This window comes from Cyprinodon tularosa, unplaced genomic scaffold, assembly GCF_016077235.1.
Source record: "Cyprinodon tularosa strain WSP-4 unplaced genomic scaffold, ASM1607723v1 ctg17, whole genome shotgun sequence".
In the NCBI taxonomy this organism is placed as follows: Eukaryota; Metazoa; Chordata; class Actinopteri; order Cyprinodontiformes; family Cyprinodontidae; genus Cyprinodon; species Cyprinodon tularosa.
The window spans coordinates 804,391-828,496 of record NW_024038531.1 but is presented as its reverse complement, the minus strand read 5'-3'; the positions used below and the strand labels follow the sequence as shown (position 1 = coordinate 828,496).

General features: G+C 38.6%; 2 protein-coding genes across 2 annotated transcripts in view; both read right to left on the bottom strand.

Annotated features, from left to right (window-relative positions):
• med12 (mediator complex subunit 12) overlaps nucleotides 1–18,486 on the bottom strand; it is a 40,007-nt gene extending 21,521 nt beyond the window's left edge. The window contains exons 1-17 of the mRNA XM_038281298.1: nucleotides 18,323–18,486; nucleotides 12,262–12,366; nucleotides 11,985–12,176; nucleotides 9,912–10,071; nucleotides 9,627–9,802; nucleotides 8,139–8,249; nucleotides 6,227–6,499; nucleotides 5,949–6,095; nucleotides 5,509–5,608; nucleotides 5,276–5,412; nucleotides 4,919–5,050; nucleotides 3,395–3,521; nucleotides 2,940–3,169; nucleotides 2,805–2,861; nucleotides 2,525–2,698; nucleotides 2,211–2,355; nucleotides 1,433–1,551 (exon numbers count right to left, since the gene is read on the bottom strand). Coding sequence (XP_038137226.1) covers nucleotides 1,433–1,551; nucleotides 2,211–2,355; nucleotides 2,525–2,698; nucleotides 2,805–2,861; nucleotides 2,940–3,169; nucleotides 3,395–3,521; nucleotides 4,919–5,050; nucleotides 5,276–5,412; nucleotides 5,509–5,608; nucleotides 5,949–6,095; nucleotides 6,227–6,499; nucleotides 8,139–8,249; nucleotides 9,627–9,802; nucleotides 9,912–10,071; nucleotides 11,985–12,176; nucleotides 12,262–12,366; nucleotides 18,323–18,424 — 2,487 coding nt within the window. The 5' untranslated portion in view covers nucleotides 18,425–18,486. The remainder of the gene's footprint in view (nucleotides 1–1,432; nucleotides 1,552–2,210; nucleotides 2,356–2,524; nucleotides 2,699–2,804; nucleotides 2,862–2,939; nucleotides 3,170–3,394; nucleotides 3,522–4,918; nucleotides 5,051–5,275; nucleotides 5,413–5,508; nucleotides 5,609–5,948; nucleotides 6,096–6,226; nucleotides 6,500–8,138; nucleotides 8,250–9,626; nucleotides 9,803–9,911; nucleotides 10,072–11,984; nucleotides 12,177–12,261; nucleotides 12,367–18,322) is intronic.
• Nucleotides 18,487–21,820: 3,334 nt separating this feature from the next.
• The window catches only part of wu:fb13g09 (multidrug resistance-associated protein 5), a 38,139-nt gene continuing 35,853 nt past the window's right edge, over nucleotides 21,821–24,106 (bottom strand). The window contains exons 27-29 of the mRNA XM_038281370.1: nucleotides 23,992–24,105; nucleotides 23,555–23,719; nucleotides 21,821–21,949 (exon numbers count right to left, since the gene is read on the bottom strand). Coding sequence (XP_038137298.1) covers nucleotides 21,854–21,949; nucleotides 23,555–23,719; nucleotides 23,992–24,105 — 375 coding nt within the window. The 3' untranslated portion in view covers nucleotides 21,821–21,853. The remainder of the gene's footprint in view (nucleotides 21,950–23,554; nucleotides 23,720–23,991; nucleotide 24,106) is intronic.

The window sequence follows — 24,106 nt, the reverse complement described above, 5'->3', positions numbered from 1 at the left end:
TCAAAAATGTGGGGGAGATTCACAAAGAGTGGACTGCAGCTGGAGTGAGTGCTTCAAGAACCACCACACACAGACGTATGAAAGACATGGGTTTCTGCTGTCGCATTCCTTGTGTCAAGCCACTCTTGAACCACAGACAGCGTCAGAAGCGTCTAAAGAGAAACAGGACTGGACTGCTGGTGAGTGGTCCAAAGTCATGTTCTCTGATGAAAGTAAATTTTGCATTTCCTTTGGAAATCAAGGTCCCAGAGTCTGGAGGAAAAGAAGAGAGGCACTTCATCCACGTTGCTTGAAGTCCAGTGTAAAGTTTCCACAGTCAGTGATGGTTTGGGGTGCCATGTCATCTGCTGGTGTTGGTCCATTGTGTTTTCTGAGGTCCAGGGTCAACGCAGCCACATACCAGGAAGTTTTAGAGCACTTCATGCTTCCTGCAGCTGACCAACTTTTTGGAGATGCAGATTTCATTTTCCAACAGGACTTGGCACCTGCACACAGTGCCAAAGCTACCAGTACCTGGTTGAAGGACCATGGTATCCCTGTTCTTAATTGGCCAGCAAACTCTCCTGACCTTAACCCCATAGAAAATCTATGGGGTATTGTGAAGAAGAAGATGCAATACACCAGACCCAACAATTCAGAAGAGCTAAAAGCCACTATTAGAGCAACCTGGGCTATCATAACACCTGAGCAGTGCCACAGACTGATCGACTCCATGCCACGCCGCATTGCTGCAGTAATACAGGCCAAAGGAGGCCCAACTAAATACTGAGTGCTGTACATGCTCATACTTTTCATGTTCATACTTTTCAGTTGGCCAACATTTCTATAAATCCTTTGTTTTTATTGGTCTTCAGTAATATTCTAATTTTCTGATATGATGAATTTGAGATTTTCATTTGTTGTCATTTGTAATCATCAAAATTAAACAAAATAAACATCTGAAATATATGAGTTTGTATGTAATGTATGAATATAATATACAAGTTTCACTTTTTAAATGGAATTACTGAAATCAATCTACTTTTTCATGATATTCTAATTTTATGACCAGCACCTGTATATAAATTAATGTGTTCACAGTGAATTGAGTTCAACTCTGTTATCGAGTCAGGACATAAACATTAGATTTTTTTTTTTTTAATATAAATCTATGTTGTGTTCTCTTGCAAGTTGGACAGTGTGTGGGAATTCTCTTAAAATTTAGAAATATAAATCTGAAAATGTCTCTGAAATCTGTCCCTCAGTAATTAGGATGTGGAATCATCCCTCGCCTCCAATAATAACAATATAAGGAAAAAAAATGTACACGACCAGAATGAGTTTGAAGGTTTTTTTCCCCCAACATTTCTATCATATTTGTCTTTGACCCCTCCCTGGCCCATTCTTCACAGCACGCTGCAAACATTGCAAACTAAGCTCCGTTTTTTCCTACCTGGGAGGTGACCTGATGCTGGTCAAAGTGGGAAAGGTGCTGGAATTTGGAAAATATATCCTCTGCAGTCGGAAAGGCTTCGGGTTTACTCCTCTTCCTCTTTTGTCCTTCCTCCCCACCTGTATCTCAGAGGGAAGGATAGATTATCCAACAGCGTTTCTTTCAGTCAGCCAAACAGGCCAGCTGTAAAATGCACTCAAGAAGTTCATTAGTCCTTTGATTCAAGCTTCACAGAGTAACAGACACTTTAACTAAAAAAAAGTGCCTTTGGTTTCTGAGAAACAACAAAATTGTAAGTTGGAAAATCACCTGAACAAGTTAACTTATATCCAAAATGATCTTGCCAAGAATGAAACTAGCTGTGGTAGAAAGGAGACAGAGAGACAAACCCCCTCTTCTATGGCTAATGGAGAATAGGTTAGAAAACAGCAGATAATAATTAAGAAAACAGATGGAGTAATATGGTGGGCTAATTAGCCTCCATGATTGCAGAGTTTGCAAACAGTTAAATACAACATCTGTTTTCCTCAGTATTGCTTTCTAAGATTATTCTTGGTATATGGAAAACAAAAAGTAAATAATTCTGATCTGCGGAGAGAAGCAGAAAACTCCAGCTAATTAAAGGAGAGTTGAATTAAACTTTAATGCAGCCTTGAAAGTAAATAAAATATAGTTCAAACGAGTTTCTGAAAGAAGTGCAGGCTATAAAAAAACCCCCAGCTCAAATAGAAACCTGACACATCCATCACAAGATAATAGACCTGAGCCTCGCAGTTACCTGTTTCTGCTGTGCTTTTGCGGTTGAGCACCTTCAAGATGTCTTTGGTGATTTTCTTGATGGTGTGTCGCGCCTCATCTCTCTGTTTGCCCACACCGTAGAGGACAACGAGACGCTGGTTGCATTCATGACTGGCGCTCTCCTCCTACAGACGGAAACAACAACAAAAAAACTAAACTAAACTGGATGCATTCAGCAGCACAGACATTAAAAGATAGGAAGGAAAACAGAGCTATAAGGTAAAAAGGAATAACTTGTCAGATTAAAAAAAACTTTTTTTTCTTTTGCCAAAGCAGGACGGTGGGCCTCCTTACCTGTGGAATAGGGAAGTGAGTGGCATACTGAATGTGTCGGGGCTGCTCGTACAGTTGAGGGAAAGCAGGGTCCATGCCTTTCTCCTTACAGTTGCTCTTACTGTCCTGCTCCTGAACAGGTTTCTCAGGAGACGGGCTTCCCTTGGACTCACAATGCATCGGAGGTGAGAACATCTTAGGAGAAAATAGAACCTGAGAATCAACTAACCTGATTTCATCTGGCAGCTCTACATTCACCTGAGGGGTGACTTCTAATGGTGGCAAAATACAAATTATTCACCTCATCAAAGTTTGCACTGGAGTGATCAATTTCCATGGACTCAGACAGACCAGTATCCTGTTGGACAAACAGTGTCTGGTTACTTTTTTTTTTAAGTAGTTGCTTTCTAAAGCTACAAAAAGGCCTCTAACTCGCCTCCATCTTGACACTGCTGCCAGCCTCCTGCTCTTTACGCTCTGACTCATCCGAGGGCTCGTCGCTAGGGGAACGCGGGCGCGGCAGGTGGGAGTCAGAAGCCAGGTCGCCACGGGAGATGAGCGTGCACATGTAGATGTTGTGGGAGAAGACGTCGTGCCGAATGAGCTCACAGAAGAGAAGGACCAGGTTTGAGAACTCCACACGCTCGCCTTCGTTCCCCGGCTCCGCTGTGAAGTAGAAAAAAAACAAAAAAGACAAAACACGATTTGAGTAATTTAATATTAGCTCTCAGCTACTGCAACTTTGAGGGTAAACACTCAAGACAATGCTGGAATCAGAAGAACCGACAAAAGGGAGGTTGAGTTTCTTAAAACTTTATTCAAAAATCAAATGTGATGCAATGTAGAAAGAAAGCAGGTAGAGGCAAAGGGAGGAAATAAACAGAGGCTTACTGAGTGTGGGGGCCTGCGTATCAAGGAACTGCAGCAGAACGTCCTGAAAGACTGGGAGGGTGGCAGCTGAGAGGGAGCCAGACGACACAGAACCTTTCTCATCCACCACCTCTGACTCACCGCACCTCTGCAACACAACAGGAGCGTGATTTTAGAGTCACAAACATATAGAAAATAAAATAGTACTTCTTCAAAGCTTTAAAAGACCTTTCAGAATTTTGGATTATATACATGTCATGTTGGAAGAAGCAGCATCCCCATCTTCAATGCTTTAACTGAGGGAAGACGGTTGGTCCCCAAAATCTCACAATACATGACCCTGGTCACCCTCTCCTTACTACAGTGCAGTCACACTGTCCCATGTGTTCAGAAACACCCCCAAAGCATGATGCTACCACCCCCATGCTTCACAGTAGGAGTGGTGTTCTTGGGATGGTACTCATCATTCTTCTTCCTCCAAACACAGTTAGTGGATTTATGACCAGAAAGTTCTGTTTTGGTCTCATCTGACCACTTTCTCCCATGACTTCTCCGGATCATCCAAAGGGTCATTGGCAAACCTAAAACGGGCTTTTACATGTGCTGGTTTAAGCAGGTGAACGGTCTGTGCCATGCATGATTTCGAACCATGATATCTTAGCGTATTATTAACAGTAACCTTGGAAACGGTGCTCCCAGCTCTTCTCAGATCATTAACCAGCTCCTCCAGTGTAGTTCTGAGCTGATTTCTCACCTTTCTTAGGATCATTGAGACCCCACAAGGTGAGATGTTGCAAGGAGCCCCAGTCCAAGGGAAATTGACAGTCATGTTTAGCTTCGTCCATTTTCTAATGATTGCTCCAACAGTGAACCTTTTTTCACCAAGCTGCTTGACAATTTCCCTGTAGCCCTTTCCAGCCTCGATGAGGTTTACAATTTTGTCTCTAGTGTCTTTGGATAGCTGTATGGTCTCGTCTTGGCCAAATATATTGATATATTTCACTCAACTCAATAATTAACTTTTCTCCCTGTAACAAAACTTAAATTATCATTAAAAGTTTGTTACAGCAGCAGAGAATCCATATGAAACCTAATTCAACAACACTTGGCAACGTGAAAAATGTGTAAACTCCCCTTGTTTTTCATTGTCGTTTCAATTCCATTCCAATATCCACTGTTTATGAGTCCTATTAGGTATTTTGTCTTGTAAAAGTCTACATCCTATACATTTCTTTCGTTTTAACATTTGGGCAATTATAGAAGAACGTCTTTTATTTTTGCACACCCAGCAGCTTAATTTTTTGCCATTTCTCCTTTGCAAATTAATGAGTCAAGCTGGATGAAGAGCTTCTGTGAAAAGTAATTTTCAGGTGAGCCTCAGTCTATCACCTAAAGTTTTGATCTAAACCTTTCCACTGCAGCTCTAACTGCATGTCTTCAAGGATTATCCTTCATTTAGGATATCCATCCTCCATCCAAACTCCCAGGCTGAGACGCTGTGTTCAGAGTGATGTGTGTTCTGCTTCCTGGAGTTGTGCCTCCTACCTCAGCTTCTATTTCAGCCTGTCTCTTCTCCAGCAGCTTGGCCACCACCATGGCCCTGTGTCTGCCCGAGCGCTTGCAGCACACTGCCCATTCACACAGCAAGGTCACCACTGCATCGTCATCAGGGGACATCTGAACAAACAGGAATTTAAAGGAAGAAGACACCAGTCACTGAGCAGCTGTATCAAAGAAACTAGCAGGAAAACTCATTTAGATTCCTAATAGCTCATTCACTAATAATGAACTGGGCTTCAAAACGGCCCATTAGTCTAAACCCCTCTTTTAAACTCTAACTGAAGAGATTTCCAGTTATATTACAGTCATAATGAAACACTCAGCAAGGAAAGCTGTCCGTACCTCATGGCCATCCTTACTCTGACCGGAACCAAATATCCTGTTGTACAATGAATCCAGGGAGTTGTTGAAGTCTGATTTCTCAAAACTATGGTTGTCCAAAACCTCCAGGGTGTGGAGAACCCTCCCAATGGTAAACCCTAAAAAAAAAAAGGAAACACCATCTGATATCAGCTTGTCCTCAAGGGGGGAGAATAAAAACAGTCAGCAAGGACCAAAGGGGAGAGTTTCCTCACCTGCAGTTGTTTCCTGACACTTATCAAACGACCACCTGAACTCCACGGCCTGACCTCGCTCCTTAATCTGCTCCTCGATCTCTCGCAGCTTTGCACGAACCTGCAGAGTAGCATTAAGATTAAAACATGTCAGAGACTAGCAGAAATTCAGCTAATTATGTTTTGTGAGGATTGGATCACTACATCAAAATAACTTGGTTTATATAAAAACGTCGTTTTTTGATTGATGGATGGTGAAGCAAAAGTTCCCTGAAGCACTTTTAAAATGTCCCATTTTATTATTGTGCTACAGGGATTCACTAATAATTTGTTTTGTTCAGTGTTGCTTAAAATCTTTTTGATGACTTCATGGATAAAAATAGTTGCTGCACAACAAAAACAAAACAAGGTGATTATTTAAAAGAGTAAGGAAGGCAAAGGTAGACTGCAGTAGGGGGTACCTGTTGTGTGAAGGCAGTGTTTCCTCCTGGCATTGGCAAACTGGAGGGGGCAATAGGCAGGAGGTCCAGGGGGGATCCAGTCTTATTTCTACTGTCTGTTAATGAGTAATGCCACACCAAAGCACTGGGGCAGCACAGGACGATGCTCTGAAGAGATATAAAAATAAAAGCTGTAAGAAAAACTTGTGTTTCTTGAAAAAAAATTTATAAAACGCAAGAAAAGATTAACATAAAAGATGGAGCTGTAATGAAATAGGAGTTAAAATTCAAGGAATCACCTGCAGCATGCAGCTGAGACCAAACACCAGAGGTCTGTGCTGCGGGCAAACGTAGAAATCTATGAACGGCGTCTGGGAATGGTTCCCTCCAGCAGCCTGGGAGGTCGGGGTGCTGGGCAGAGCGCTGCCTTGCTGTGTGAGGATGCCGTGTGCCGTGTGACCCCCCGCGCCAGGGCCCAGGCTGCCGTCGCTTAGCAACAGGTTGAGGCGACGGGTGCAGAAAAAAGCCAATCTCCGTGATAAATAAGCAGAGCGTACAAATTCTCCTGAGTACTGACACACAGAGGGGAGATTCGCAGCATTAGAAAGCATTTGGAGTCAGGACTGGAGGAGAGGTTAGCATCCCAATAGCAAAAAAAGAAAAATATTTCTAGAAATTGTACAACCCTCCTTTTAAACAAATTAGGCTAAATTAGGAGGGGAAGGGCATTATTGAGGATTTATCAGTAATACTACTATTAATGATACTCTTTTTTTTTTTTTTATTGGGTTTAAAAAGAAATTAATAAAAAAAGAAAAAGCACTGAATTTTTTGGGTTTGTTTAAAACAAAAAGGCCCACAGAACAAATTAAAAGTACAAAATAAATACATTTTATACATAAATAAAACAATAACAACCCTAAATAACCTTATATATAAACAAAAGGCTTAAATACTGTATCTTAAAAAGTGTGTTACCAAAATGTTTACAAATTCAGACAGAAAAAAAAAACAATGATCACATAAAGAGAAAATTGTTGGATAAATCTGCTGTAAGTTAGTTTTGAGTAATGGACTCTATGTATTGCCTTAAATTGGATTAAGTGTTTTTTCCACATTTACAGACCAGAACCATATTCTGCTCAGGTTCCCAAATGGTATCATCCATCTTCCTCTCCGAAGCAGCCTGAACAGACTGCATACTAGGTCAGATTATTTAAACAAGTTAGGAATCAATATTTGAAAATCTGAAAGAGGCAACAAGACTTTCTAACAACTGTAATCTTCAGAAAGTTGTTCAGAATCATCTATATTCTTATGCACGTAATCTCTAATTTGTCAATAATTTGTAAATATCTGTTCAATCTCTGACTGAATGGAAAACTTTTATTGTAATTGACCAAATAAGGCAAATTGTTGATCAATATAAACTCCTACAAAGAATTAAAACCTGTGAGTCTCTGAGGTCTAAAGGCTTCATCTACGAGAGATGGAGGAAGGATGCAACAAGGAGGCGCAGAATGTTTCAGTTCTTTTTATCTGTAGTACATCTAGATCATGCAAACACATGTTGGTAGTGAGTAACTGCTTCTTCTTTTTTTTCCCCAAAGCAACCTGTGCTGAAGTATTCCTTAGTATTTTTGTTTAACCCTCCCGACAATACACTAAAGCTTTCAAATCTGATTCTAATGCAAAAAGCAAAGAATCGCCTGACTCGTTCTCAAAGTGGAAACAGCCTGGAGTCGGTCTCTGCTCTGTCTGCTGCATGGCGAGGCTGTCAGGGGCACACAGCTGCACTCGCACTTTTCTAAGAAACTCAGAGTGATCGTTGTTTCCATTTGCTGTTGTCAAAATCTCAAACAACCACAAAAAAAGTCTCTAAATTTATCACTAGCAGTTCTTAAGAAAGAAAAGATCCCTAGAGGGGTTTTAAAACCTGCTTAACGTCAACAGGGGATGAAATTAGAGGAAGAGCAGAGTGTTGAACCTCCCATCAGCCCCTTGGTGTCTGTGCTTCATAAGGAGGAGATCAGCACCACAATGATGCTTTAGTTGGAGTCTCAATAAATAAGATTGTAATAATACCTTTATGTGAATTATTATTAAGGCTGAAATTCTTTGGTCCGCAATAACCGTTTGACGTCTGATTTTAATGCTCGGATTTAGTACCCTTTCATAGTTGCAAGGCACATTTTAAGAAAGGTGCTTTACCTGTAGTAATAGAGGGAGCAGCAGTCTGAGGAGCTCATCTTCACCTGTACGAACTTTCTCAAAACACTCCAGCACCCATGTCAGGAACTCATGTCTGTCCAACATGCCATCCTAAGAAACAAACAGAAACAGAACTGTTATTTTTAAAAATATAACTGATTTAGTCTTTAAACGCCAAATGACAAGTTTATTTCCCATAAAGAAAACAGGGTTTTTATTTTTCCACATACGTTTTCCCAATAAAGATATATTTTTCTTTTTATTTGAATAAATAAGGGTCGGATATTAATGTCAAACGGTAAAAACACCAAACACATTCCTCAAGTGCCGAAACAACAACTCAAGGATCTTTGATTGTCAAATTTAAACACATTTAAAAGAGTAAAATCTGCTTTGCCACAAAATCCTTGAACTCCCTTCCACCATCTCTAATTCTAAACAAATTCTTGAAAGTTGTTCATTAATAAATTAAATGGAAAAAAAAATGTCTTAAATTACCCAGACAAAACTTGAAAAATTAACAGCCTTTTTTTTCTTGTTTATATATAACAAAAAAATTAGGGATGCACGATATTGGGATTTGGGCCGATGTCCGATATGTCGGTATTTTAAAACTCATGTAGCCGATAACCGATACCGATGTTAAAGCTGGACAAAATTAAGTAGTCATTGAAAATAGCAGTTTTGTTATCCATTTCTGACACTTTGGAAAATAATATACTCAAATATATTTTCATATGCTGATATCAAATTGATTTTTAAAAACGCGGTATCGATCTATTTTACTTTCAAAATCTCGTGAAATTTCATCGTTCTGTTACAAACTCTCGTGATATTCTGCAAATTCTTGTGAGATTTTGTTAGTAAAATAGATCGATACCGCGTCAATATATATACATATAAAAATATGGCAAAATTTCGTGAATTTTCGGGGGATTTCGTAGCATAACGATGACATATAGCAATATTTCATTAGTAAAAGAGATTGATATGGTGTTTTTAAATGGCAATATATCAGCATATAAAGATATTGTGATATTTTAATGTATCAATATTTTTTCCCTCGTCTTTAGAAGTTTTTAAGTCTGTAAAAAAGAAGTTTTTGAGGAAGAAGAAGAAGTAGTATATTTTATTTTTTTTTTTTTTAAGACTTTAGAAACTCAGAAGCTGATCAAATATCAGGTTAAATATCGGTGGGGTGGCCGATGTCCGATATTCAGTTTTAAGGCCGATACAGGCCGATACCGATAGGGGGCCGATTATATCGTGCATCCCTAAAAAAAATCTTCACTTTCCAGGTAACAGTGCTGAAATTTCTGAGCTGCATTTGAAATTAATTTGCTAATAATTGAGTAAATTTATACATTATGTGTGGATAGAAAACAACAAAGGAAAAGAAAACAAAATGGACCAAAGGATAATAAATATTAATCATGAATCACTATCCAGTAACTCCTGCAGAAAAACAGGTGCCACATTTAAATGTACCTGAAACATAAACATGGCGAGTTTTTCATTGTACTCCCACTGCTTCGTGGCCGTCTCCACATCTGCAGGCATAACTGGAAGAGGGGAGCCACACCCCTGACTGGGAAACTGTCGGTAAAACTCTGAGATCTTCTGAAGTTGCTCCAGTAGATATTTAGTAATGATCTGGGTCCATTCTACAAACACAACAACCGACAATGGATTTTAAAGTCACATAATTAAGATGAACCAAAATGACTTAAAATCTGCCAAAAAACAAAAAGACGTGATTTTTTTTTGACTCACCGATACAGGGATCCATCACATGCCTCTTCTTGACATTAGCATTTGTGATACCTGCATGATATGCACAGGTCATCTTGATCATCCATGCTGCACGCATGACTGGGACCGAGTACTTTGCCAAGAAACCAAACACCTCTTCCTTTTTGCTGAAAATAGGGACCTGGAAAAGACATGGCTCTTTAGCATCAAGTAAAAACAAATCCTAATGTGTCTCATTAAAAAAGGGAAAAACCTAAAACCTTTTTCTATTGGTTTTTATGTGACCTATTTTCAAGGTTTATACTTAGAATCCTGTTTTAAAGGCAACAACCAGGAAAATCCCATAAAGAGATGGATGAATGGATGGATTAACTAAACTTTCAATATCTGTACCATCCTACACAATTATAGCCCTTTTACAATTTGCTATCCATATAAATAGAAATTTAAAAAAATGTATGGCTCATTCTTTGCTTTATGTTTTTCAAAATGTTGTTTTAAAAATTTTCACATTTTAAAACCTAAATAAAAACATGTATATGTATAACTAATCTCTATGTATAAAAATCCTGTTAGATTTTTCCTTTAGCTTATCTAAACCCAACTAAATGTACCACTTCTTTCCCTTGCAATGATACCAGTTTTGCTTCAAAACGTGGCTGTCGTAAGGGTTATACAATACAAATTCAAACAAATCCAAAAAAATAAAAAAGATCTGTAAAAAAAAAACAAAAAAAAAAACAGAATCAATGGGTTAGGTATAAACCGGGGGGAAAATGGAAACAATTGTTGGGGTTAGGAGGATCGAACAGGATAATGTCATCAAAATGTAGCTTAAATAATAGAAATGTAGGGTTATAACGGTTTCGAGATATTACACCAACTAGACAGTTGGCACAGCTAATGTAACCTCCATCATTTGCAAAAAACTAAAGGACAGTAGAAATCTCAGACCATAATCTACATTTCTTAAAAAGGTTTTGGTGGCAGCAGCAGCTGGAAATCAGAGAGACCACTGATTCCATAGTAGTAAAGCAATGAATTAGCCCAGTTTAAAATAGAGACAAATAAGGCTCGTATTATTAAAAAGTCAAAACATCCTCTAAGAATAACAAGTATACATAATTTTAGTGCCGACTTAAACTTTAAAGCGCCAGAACGTCCAATATGGTACACTAACAAAAATATTAAAGATGTCTTTATTTTAACATTTAAAAGAGAAAAGGTGATTATTGTTCCTTTTTTCCATAAAAAGTTTGATTACACTGTTTTTCCAGTGTAGTCCTGTTTCTGTGACTGGGTGGATGCGCTCTGTTCATCCTGTGACATGGGAGTTGGCTCAGAGCCCGTCTACCTGGCTGTGTTTTTCCTAGATGGGGTCGCCTTTTACAGTTTTGTTTTGTATTTCTGCTTTTTGTCTCAGCAGATGGCCGCTCACACTGAGCCTGGTTCTGCTGGAGGTTTCTTCCTGTTAAAAGGGAGTTTTTCCTCTCCACTGTCGCTACAAGCATGCTTAGTGTGAGGGATTATATCCGAGTCAATGAGTCGATGCAATCAACTGGTTTTCTTAGATAGAAAACTTTGAATCAATTTGACTGTATGATCTGGTTGAAGTGCCTTGAGATGACGTGTTTTTAATTGTTGCTATATAAATAAACTGAATTGAATTTCCTGTTCTATTTTGAAACTGAAAAATCAAAACATACCATAGATCAATAATTTAAGGTATGCATGTTTTTTTTGTTTTTGTTTTTTACATGTAATGACTGGGCTGAATATAGAAACTTTGATTTCACAGCATAAAGCCTGTCAAATCATGAGACCGGGCTTCAGACTTCATTAGTTTTTCTTCTCTTCCTCTCGTCTCAACATGCTCTGTCATTATATTTAATCTGTTTTTAGATGCGGCTTTCCTTAGTTTCAAACATTTGGGAGCTTTCTGGATTGTAAGAAAATATGTAGGTCCAGTTAAAGTAAAGGTCAAGTACTGGATAAGGTGACAAAGTTGTTGAGATGGCATTTCACCTGATGATGTTAGATAAATTTAAAGTAACCAAAGATCGAAAAAAAAAACAAGTAGCCAAAGGTTCTCACCTTTTTAGCCAACTGTGTGAGCGGTTTAGTTCCAGCTAAATCTGTAAACCAGTTGTTGATTGAGCTCTGTGACCTCGCTGTGACAAGCCAAAAATTATCCTTGGTGTTGATATGTGGTTTGCGCTTTATTGTATCTCCAAATGTCATGAAGTGCAGCTTCTCGGCGATGATGCTGCTGAAGTTTGAGCTGATCTGTAAAGCAGTGAGGAAATAAATTCATAACTGATAAATCATCAAATTACTCAACACAACTCTTACCGGGCTGATTGATCAATACCTTGGAGGGGTTAAAGTTGACATTTTTGGCACTGCCATGTTCATCCCCAGACACAGCAGGCTGGTTGTTAAATCCCTGCTTTACATTTAGAGCAGTCAACTCATCCTGAAACAGAGAAAAAGGTTCACATTAAATTAAATGGAGAGTAAGAATTGTGTAAAAGTGTGTCAACCACATAAAAAGACCTGAAATTAAAAGGGAATTGCTGCTGTTTGAGAAAAATCTAATTTATTATCAAACACAAATAAAGACCAAACATGTTCTGGCTTCATAAGACAATATAGGACCAGCTGAAGGATGACAACAAAAATAAGAATGGTTTCAGTCCCTTCTGAGCTGCTACAGCTAGCTGCACGACTGAAACAAAGCCTGAACTAGACATCTGTAAGTCAAAACAAAGAGGAATACAAAGGTTTGTTAAAAAGGGATAAATAACACAGAGCCTGGAAAAACAGAGGTGATTGCAAAAGGGAAAACCTGCAGAGAAATTCATTTTAGATGCAATTTCTTTTAGAAAAAAAAAAATGTTAAAAAGAGGGAGAACAGGAGTTCATGTCAATAAAATGAATAAAAGAAAATCGGCTGAAAGCAAAAAGATCTAAATATAAAGCAGCAAAAATGATCCTTTATGAACACTTCAACTCTTCTGTTAGCCAGCATGCAAAGAGGCCGTTTGTAAACAAGCATTTCTCTGAAATGATGGTTTATGGGAGGAAAAAAAAAAAGTAGGCTGGTACCATTGGTGGTGAATAAAGGAAATACCAAACACTGGAAAACATGATAAATGGATGAACAGACGGATAAAAAGTGACTAAGAATGACCAAGTCTGTCGGCAGACACAAACTCGTCACGGCCCAGGCTATGAAAGTATTTATTGCAGGAAACTACTTTGAACAGAAAGATATATTCAGAATTTTTGGGGGGAAAATTCCAAATTCCTTCTCTTTTTGTTGGGATTAAAGATGGCCGCCCATATTTGGCTAACACATGGAGACTGTTTAAAAAGATGAAGCTTGAACATTGTTTAGGTATAATCCCAATGAGACATAAAAATAAATTGGCAGGAAATAAAATCAGCAAAATTCACAGTCAACAAGTCGATTCTTTGAAACACATGTTTGTAATTTGTGAAAGCATCGATTCCTCTTTTGTGATTTTGTAAAGAATATTTACACTCCAGCAGATTTCATCAGTTTTCTCCCCAAACACCTATAAGGTTTTACTATCAGACAGTAATAAAATGAACCAAACAGAAAGTAACAAATTTTCCATTGAAGATTATATCAATTAAGGACCATTTCATTCCCACCATACAAGTGAACCACAGTAAGAGCATCCATCCATTTTCCATCACGGGGGGGTGGTGCCTATCTCCAGCAGTTAATGGGCGAGAGGCGGGGGTCCAACCTAGACAGGTCGCCATTCCATCACAGGACAACACAGAGACAAAAGGGACTAACAACCATTCATGCACAAACTCAAACCTTCCTCCCACAGTCCAAAAACATTGGACTGTGGGAGGAAGCCAGAGAGAACCCACGCATGCTCAGGGAGAACATGCAAACTCAGGCCCTGTCCACACGAAGCCGAACCCTGGCCTAAACGCACAAATTTTTCACCAAACCAGCCTCTCATCCATATGAAGCCAGCGTTTTGGGGGTCTGTAAACGATCTTTTTTTTATTCAGCCCTCAGAGTGGGAAGATTTTGAAACGCCGTTTTCACGTTTCCATCTTTAAGCTCTAACCGCATTTTTTTTCTTACACGCATGCGTCATAGCGTCGCCTCTAAACATGCATGCGCAACAGTATCACAACAACAATGAAGCCGTTGCTGCTAATGCTACTCACCCTGCTGTCGGGCTTACAACAGAATCTTCTTCTTCTGGAATATCTCCAGGAAGAACAGAGCAATATCGACGACATAGTTCAACACCTGAATTTGACTGAACCACGAAAATGGACCCGCAGGGCAACCATGTATAAATATTAGTGCGCATGCCCAACATTTCGTCACCTATTTTTGCTTTGGCACCACAGCGCCACTTACAGGCCTGGCATACATTTTGCAGCGTTTTCATGCATTCGTGTGGACGCTCACATTTATTTTACGTCTCCGTCTTTACGACAAACGTTCTGAAAAATATTAGCGTTTCGTGTTCGTTTTGACTTCGTGTGGATGGGGCCTCAATGCAGAAAGACCCCAGGAAGGGCAACAAACCTTGAACGTGCAAGCAAGTGCAGTGCTACCCACTGCGCCAATACGCAGCCCCCACTGTCCCAGACCCCCCATGCATAATTAGAAGGAAAGTGGCAAAGCCTTCAACATCCTTATATAATGCCAGAGTATAAGGTTGAGGGTCCAGGAGGTCAAAACAGAACCTAGGTCTGTTTTTAACACATTGTTTTCCCTCAATTTTAATCAGAGATCAAAATAGGGCTGTCGCGGTTGAGGAATTCCCCCTGCGATTATTCAAAGAGGCAAAATATTGCAATATGACATATTATTGCACCATCTTTTTTTCTTTATTCAAATCTATTCATTTCGCAAATGTGTTTGTATATTGTTAAATTACCAACTACATGGCAAACTTTCCTTTAAAACATGGCGCTTAAACATTAAAAAAAGTTATAAAAAAAAAAGACATGCCAATTTTATAACACGTTATTGAACGCAGATCAAAGGGCAGTAATGGCACATGTATGCCTCATTTCTTCATTTTTTTTTTTTTTTTTTTTACTTAAGTGCGCCTATACAAAGTTAAATGTAACAGGCACCATAATTCTTAATTCACACACAAACAAATGACGGTGATTTAAAGCTCAGCCCTGTCCTTGTTGAGGATAAGGAAAACCGGCATGTTAACCTTATGCGGTTTTAGAGGATCTGAGAGGGGTGAAAACATTTCCAGCCACACTGAAAACCCTCTCGGACGGTGCGCTTGGAGGAGTGACCGGAATGCAGGTTTCTCCACAGTACAAAATGGCACCGTCTCTACAACCAGGTACCATGTAACAGCGGCTGTTAGGCGTTTATGTCTGTCACTGTGTCTGCTGTACTTAGCGATTCGAGCAAAGGCTTCGCAGACTTCAAGCTGTTGGCTGGCACCGACATGAGCCGCCGCACGACTCTGTGTGGCAGAAGGCGGCGGTAGCCCCACCGTAACAGCTGGGTGGTAGCTAGCTAGATGAGCCCTTAAATTCGTTGTTTCCATGTTTTACTTGAACAGTTTTGCTACAGATTTTACAAATTGCCTCATTAAAATTGTCTGGCTCCCCCTTTTCATTTGGCTGAAAACTGAAATGCTCCCAAAAGGGCGAAGCAACATTTGGCTTTGATACCAGTGCAGCTGCCATCATGTCCTTCTCAACTGTTCTCCCACGATATGGTGATGGAGGTGGCTGGTTTTGTAGCGTGGTGAGCTTCTTGATATTGCGATATTTCCTTAGTGAGGTTATCGTGACAGCCTTAGATCAAAAATTCAGAAACAAGAAGGAGTCCTGGACAAAGACTGCATCTAGTACAGAGTTTCAATGTCAAAACTAATGATTTCTAATGATTATGGAAATCCAACGTGGGTGGGGAGACTGTGGAGCTTCAGTGATGGTGGGTGTCATTTTATATTAGGTGTAAAAAACTAATAGACACACACGAAAAGTGTCTGACAAAAAACAAGCTGAGTTCAGTTCAAAACTTCAGATGCAAGCAGTCTCGAGTTATTCAGCTGGAGAACAAAGAAAATCATGAAGACAAGCTCAAATCTGGACAGTAAAAAAAAAAAAAAAATGAAGATTTTAGAGTGGCCTAGTTAAAGCGTGGACAGAGAAGCAGTAACACAAACAAGCTGTTTAATGCTGATAAATTTGGGGTTTGATTTAGGGCTGAAACAGTAAATTGGATTGATTTGGAATAATCGATTATCAAAATAATTGCCAAATAATTTAGTCATTGATTAATCATTAACTGGAGTATAGAAACTAAACATGCCTTTAGCTGATTGCAAACATATACCTGTGTGTGTGTGTGTGTATATATATATAAAATTAATAATAATACACACTCACACACCTTTATAGGGCAAGTTACCATATTTGATCACTTGCATACCCGTCACCCCGAAATCCCACATCTTCCATAACCACCCCACTGCTCCGTTCCAGAAAGCTTGCACAAATCAAATCCCACAGCCTCGGTGGTTCCTCTAGTCTTGCTCCGCTCTGAGTTCCCTTGGAACTGTCTTCTTTTTTGGGAACATAAAATTTCTGCTCAAATTATACTTACTGATCTGTTGTTACCCTATTTTAATTTGACAAACATTCCTTTTCCTGTTTGGCGTGATCGCCATTGTGGATTATCACCTCCCTGGCTTCCAACAAAAAATATCCTGGCCGCATATTTTGACGCTGATGGACGGAGAAGATATACATGGACGATGACGTTTGGAGGAGTAGCGGTGGATAGGGAATAGTTCTCATTGATTAACATGACTAAGTACCAAGGGATGTAGGAGCTGAGCAGTGACGGAGAATGTGGAATCTGGGGGTTACAAATGGAACCCCCCATCCCTCTGATGTCTAGAAGCACAAGATTTATATCCAGCCATTCAGAAAAGCTACATGGCTGTATGTGCTATTTGACCAATTAGATGAGCCCTTGAATGGTAGATTAGCTACGATAAATTAAGTGGAAAGAAGTTATTATGGTAAGAAAAAAAATGTAAAAAGCCAAGCTAAAAAGTGAAAAAGTTAATAAGCAAAGTTAAAAAAAATGTAAGTGCCTGTATCACTATTAATACCTTTAAGGTTATCCTGTAGCAAAAAAAATGTGTTTCTTTCACTCCGTGTTTTTCATAAATTTTTTTAGAGAAGAACTATCTTTGTTTCTCTTAATATATTAGGGCAAGTGGTCATTTTTTGTTGTTGACATTGACATTAATTTTTACCATGAAATACATACATATATATTTTAATGTTAGAAATGTAATATGGTCTTGTCTTTTCCTCCAATTAAACTCTTCAAATTTAGATTTTCTAAGAATATATATATATATATATATATATATATATTCTGTAAAAAATTTCTTTAGGTAACCTTCCTATCCAATCACTAATTGATTAATCTAAAAAAAAAACAAGATCAACAGATTAATCGATTAGAAACATAATCGTTATTTATAGGCATAGATTTACTTAATGGAGTTCTGTGGGGAAAAAAGTGAGTCTCTGTTTTAAATAAAAGTATAATAATAAAAAAAATTGCTTATTGTAACAGTTCATCTGAGATTTAAAAGTTTGTTATATACATTAGATACAAGAGAGCCAAAACAGCAGGAATCTGCAGGGTTTGTGGTTAAGTCTCTAATTTTGTTCGGTGCAAAAGGGTTAACCAGGAAACCGAAACACTGCTGCCAGTATCCAGAAATGCTTTCTCACTAAACAGACAAAAATGCGATTTATCGCCACCCCAAAAATTAAACCAATAAACACCTGAAGCTAAATGTTGATTGAGCTTATTCAGTCTCTATGCACTCACTGTATCAGCTACATGTCAAATTAATTAGCTATTTTCTTTCCAAATATCAATTCAAATTAACCACTTATTTTAAAGCATGCCAGAAATATTTTAAAGGGTAAAATTAGCAGACGTAGCTAACGCCAAAGTGTACCAGTTAAATAACAAAAATAAACAACAACAAGTCGCGTATAATTTAAATCCCCGACCGCTAATGTTTTCCATCACAAAACAGTAGAATATTTATTTGTCCTAATAAGTATTAGCTGAAGCGCAGACTAAACTGACCGAGCCATAAAAGAAGCGGGTTGTTTTTCCAAACTTAAGCCGGACAGAGCTAGTTTACAGGCTGCCAGACAGGAGCTGCTGCTGCTTATTGTTACCGAGAGGCCCAAAGCGGCTGCTACACGGGCTAGCTGCTACCAGCTAGCTGCTGCTAAACGGGCTAACTGGTGCTAGCTAGCTACCTAGCTCCACTGCTCTGTTCAGTATTTTCCTTGGCCAAAAAAATAACCCTGGGTTTTTAAATCTCATAAAGCAAAGGTCGTACCTCTTTTTGCCTCGGATCCTGGGGATAGACGTCCGGAGGCCCCAGACGGGACCGCTTTAAAGGCCGGTGTTCGTAACTTAAGATCCCAAAAGCAGCCATCATCCAGGGGCATCACAACCGGAGCTTCCCTCCTCCCCAGCAGGCTGAGCTCAGCCGGGCCTGCAAACAAACAGACGGAGGGAGGCTTCCGGGATGCTTTCAGACCCTAACTTCAAAGTAAAGGAGCACAAAATAAGTCCAATTTGCGTTAGGTTTAAATAACTGTTTTCAAGCATGTATTATCTTGCTGAAACTTGAAAACCATCATGATTAAAAGAGATAAATGTTTGAAAATATCACCCAGTTTCTAAGTAAGCCATAAATTATTTCACTAAGTGAAATTAATAAAACGTTTAATAAGATTATAATGTATAACACCTGGGGTATTAGGCTACAACTTTAACTTAATTATATTTTTTATGCCAGGCACACAAAGCACTAAATTATTGAATGTAATATAAAAAAAATATATTCATATATTACCTGGTCTTAAAAATGTATTATAGTGTTATGTAAAAGCACCTCATTAACATATGGCATGTGTCTGTGTTTTCATTTAATCTCCAATGTACAGATTCTCGTGAAGGCTTATGAGATTTGTTAAAATATTGGAGAACAAACAGCACCATCAGGATCAGGAATACGGTAGCGGAAATGTCAGAGAGGAGTTAGGATTCACAAATATTGCCCATGCTTTGACCAGATCATGAAGAAGCCTTGAATGCGTCGTCTTAAAAAGGAAGGGGCTTCTTATCTGCAAAACCAACAAGACAAGATTTCCTTACTGAGATGAACTAGCAGGTTTTGATCCATTGGATAATTGGCTCCACTCTCCTCAAATCTGTCCTTTATAAATTCCTGGCAAGAGGAAAGTTGGTGAAAGAAATGAGACAAAGAAGTCTCCCTGCAGCCAGTTTGTTATGAACAACAATGATTTGTGGATTGCATGGTTTATAATTCTCCTGTTGCCAAAGTGTCTTCCCAGGTCTCTGACTTCGCAACATTCAATGCAGGACCAATGCAGGACCAGCAGATTCCAAAACAGCTCCGCATTCAGACAGCTGAACTGTTGAGAAAACTCTAAATCATGTCAAAGACTCTGCATCAAACTGACATCAAACCAAATCACTGCATAATTGCACCATACATATTTAATGCTCTGTACTTCCATATTAGTGCCTTTTTCTTTTTTGTACAATGTTTTTTCTCCCACACGGTTGACATTTGATCACTGCTGCACTTTAGAAAATGGAAATCTCACAAAAGCTGTACAAAACAAATAAAAGTAGTCTAAGAATCCATGCTCTGAAATGTTCAAAGGCTGGGATGTAAATTAATGAAACTTTTTTGTTACTGGATTTAATTTAGGAATGTTAGGGTAAAGAGAACTGAATATGAATATTTTTAGATTTTTGTTCATAAAACAATGAGTAAACTATGAAGAATATCCCTTCGCTTGTGCACTACTTTACATTGATCTGCCAGACAAATACAATCCACTTGATTTGTCTTGTTTAGCTCTTACTCTAAATAGAAAAACAGTCATTCAAACACAGCTGGATGATTATTGGAGAAGTAAATCCATTCCAGCTGAAGAACATGAGTAGAACATTAACTAATTAAGTTTGTAGTCTTTAAAGAGCCTATTTACACTTTAGAAAATATTCCAGTTTTTTTATCCAGTGCAGCTGATGTCACAGAGAGAGTGGAGCGATCCCCAGAGTGTATTCTGTCAAACAATTTGAGGAAATTTTAGGCAACTTTGCCAGGGTTCATGAAAATTTACCCTTAAGATCCCCAAAGCGTCCAGGCGGGACTGTTCAAGAATTGGCCTCGAGAAATCCTTCACTAAGTCTCCTAGAAGGTTAGAGCATTACTTAGAGCATTACTTTGAGCTTCATCTTCACCAGAATGTTAAACTGCAACAGTGTCTTCAGTCAAAAGCTTCTCCAGTTCCAATATAACAGACCACTACAGATCATACAGCTATCAACACCTACCGTACAACAACTTAGTGAAAAAAAAAAAAAAATCAGATGAGTTAACACATTTAATTTCCATTTTAGATTAATAAAGTATTTTTGAATTGAACTGAAAAAGAAAAAAAACAACAACTCTGGCTTTGGATTTTGACAATTTTCTAACTCTAATAAAAACAAAAGTAAAAACCTTAGCTTTAAAACTCAGCGTTATTTGGTTTTTCTGCAGCAGGAATGAGCCTCCACCCTGCAGGTCATGCAGTGCAGATGTTATTACTCCTGGTGTTGATCTCAAAGGCTGAACAAGTGGATTTCTTGGTTTAGTGGTGCTGAGGAGGGTGTGAGCAGATCCTTGTCAGAGTCGCCTTGAGATAAGGGTTTTACACAGTTTAGTTTGACTGATACACACTTCTGAGCATGTTCCTCTTCGCAGACTTAGCTCTACTCAGCCAGCCAGGTTTCTGCTGATGTCGTTTCTGTAAAGTAGCTCGAAATTGTAATTTTTATTTCTTATGCCGACGTCACAGTGATCCATGACGCTTTTGGTCTATCACACTAAATCCATATAAAAACGACGTGGAAAAACATTTCTGCATGGCACAGTATAATAACCACTAGACACTCTCATTTATGTAAACATTTTATTAAAAAACATTATATTAGAAATCTGATATTTAACAAAATTATTGCAGCATAACAATCTCAAGTGTATAAAGGCAATCTTGAAAAAGTATCAAAGCATTATTGCACTGTTCTTGATTGTTCAGCATGTATTTCACTATAAGGCAGTCGTCTAAAATCCTCACATTTTTTAAAACGACATACTGTGCCTCCAGACCACCGAAAATAGAATAAAAAAGGTGCAGATTTTAAATTCCAGCATTCGGAAGCTTAAGCTCACTTCAAATCACAGTACTGTACTTGGAAATAGTCTTAGAAAGTATGAAAACATGGCTGATTCCTTCATATAACCTGAAAGTATTAACAACTCAAAGCTAGATAACAATAATTTCTGTATTAGTCTGCAACAAAATAAAATGGGTTTTTTTTAACCGAACAGAGCAGAAAAAAAAGCTTAAAATAAATAACAGATGTTTTCTTTGAAACACGCTCTTTAAACAAAAAACAAACAAATTCCTTGTAAATATCAGACTGTAACAGCAAATATTGTTATTCTCTGATTTAGCAGTAGATTACTGCACTCTGAGGATTGAGCAACAAGAGACTAAAGCTCTGACTAACTGACCTCCAACGGAAAAAGGAAGCACCACATCAAACATAAAGTGCTATTGTCTGAGTTAATTATTTGGCCTTTAGGAAATAACCTATTACACCGCAATAATCAGCAGGAGTTAGCTGAATTTTAATTTGTATACTGGATGTGTTTAATGTTTAAACACAGTCCCAGGCTCTCTGATGTGCATGTATGTTTTAATGTGAGTGATTTTTTTGCATATATATATATTTTTTTTAGGAATCATGGCTCCCATCTTCAGAGTTTTTTATTTTTAATTCATCTGCTTCGACTGCTGTCTGACGCCTCTATCATGGCTCGAAATCTAGAGTTCTCATTTGCGAGCAGGGCTGCCGGCGAGTCGAACTCCAGAATCTGAGAGTGAGAAACAGATAAGACACGATTAGCATCGATGCAATAAATCTATTGGAACCTCGCAAAAGAAAATTTCAATATGTTAAAAATATTGCCGGGCTTTGTTGAAGGACACAGACTTCAATGTGTAGCTGGATATATCTAGCTTTACTTTTTATAATATGGTTTATTTCCTAATAATGATCTTTTGGACACGCAGAGATGCATTTTTCCGTACACACATCATCAGCATGAATGCCATGCTAATATGGGGCTTTTTAATCAATTAGTTGGCCTCAATTAGTTGGCCCAGACAACATCTAACAACACAAAGATCTAGCAGCAAATAATTACATTTATTTATTTATAATTTTTTCAACTTTATGTAATGCACTCATGCCCACATATACACTTTCACTGATATTTGGACACATATCCTGGGCTGATCCTGTCTTATTGATATTTAATACTATGTCCATAGCAACAGTACTACATTCAGTGAAATGGGCCTTCAACATGACTTTAAGAATTTCTAAAAAAGATTCATCGATCTAAGAGGAAAACTGTGTGCATCTTTCCACAAGACAGTAACCAAACAAATGAGGCTTTTCCACATCTGCTGCAAAACACACCTTTGTATACATTCTGGCTCTACTATAGAAAGGTACACAGTATGTACTATGAAATTTTGCTTTCCCTTTGATCCATTAAATTTTTTTTTAATTGAACTGGTTCAGATTTGGGTTCTTCACAAGGGCTGCAATTGATTTCAGGACCGAAACGGGTTCTTATCAGTTCACTAAACACTGGTGTTTAAACTTTTCATGTTTGTTTGTTTTTGTTTTTTTTCATGTTTGATCAACCTGAGCCTTGTTGATTCCTAGATTGTTTTTAAACATCCTGACTAATGTCTTTACTTCAGAGGGTGTATTGGGTGCTCCAACTGAACCTCCCAGAAACTCATTTAAATAAATTCAAACACGGATAAAGAAGGTTAGATATGAACCTTCTGAATAACTCACACCTTGGCCTAAAGAAGGAAGTCCTTGTGTTAACCCATTTAAATAAGCTCAGCCATTTGTAGTCAAAAATGTCAAAATCTGCAGTCAGAGGTTTGCCAATGGTGGCAAAAATCTTGTGGTTTCTCTGCAAGTCACTGTCGTGCATCAGTACCAACATATGTCAGGGTGTCTTTACATATTTCAATCAGTCTGTATAATACTGATCCTATATGGATTAGAAAGTATACAAAAAGTACTTAATATATTCCAAAAATAAAGAAATAAAACAGCATCTATATGAAACTCTGATGAACAATGGGTGTCTATTAACTTCAGACTCAAATTCTGTATTTGACATGTTTGTGTTGAGATGGCCAAAGCTAGAGCTAGGATTACCTAAGACCACAAGACTTGAGATAATGTTATCCATTTCATCCTGATAAAAAAAGTAAATCATTAAAGCTCTCCATAAATAGCGCCATAACCGCATGAATCAGGTGGAACATCTTGACATTTCATGTTCTCTTTATGCCTTACAGGTTGTTTTGAAGCAGAAAGGGACCTTGTATTCACCAGCTGAAAGTCACAAGGTTGGGCTTCAGCCAACGGTTAGTTTTCTACACACCTGGCCGTTGTCAAGCACCATGACCCTGCTGCAGCTCATCACTGTGTTGAGACGATGTGCGATGATGAGAGTGGTGCAGCTGCCAAACGCACTGCGAATGGTCTCCTGGATGAGGCGATCCGTCTCTGTGTCGATGGCCGCCGTAGCCTCGTCCAGTATAAGAATCTAAGCAGAGTTTCAGAGAAACAATGAGACAAGAGAGAAACCTGCTGCTTAATTTATTAAAGACTCCACTCTACAACATTAGTATCTGTGCTGCTGATGCCCTACAGTTTAAGGTACCAACACTAGGTGGCACTGGTATCCTATTGAAAACAAGATGAAAGCTGGCTTTTATTTTCTCATTAACTGAAGCAGAGGAGATCATCCCTCATCCAGAGGAGGAAAAAAAAAGATGAGGATGTAAATAAAAGATGGCAGCATAATGCAATCAACACCTTGCTGTTCCTCAGGAGGGCTCTGGCCACACAGAGGAGCTGCCGTTCTCCCACCGAGAAGTTCTCTCCGTTCTCCGTCACCTCTGAGTGAAGGGAATGAGGCAGCTGGCAGACC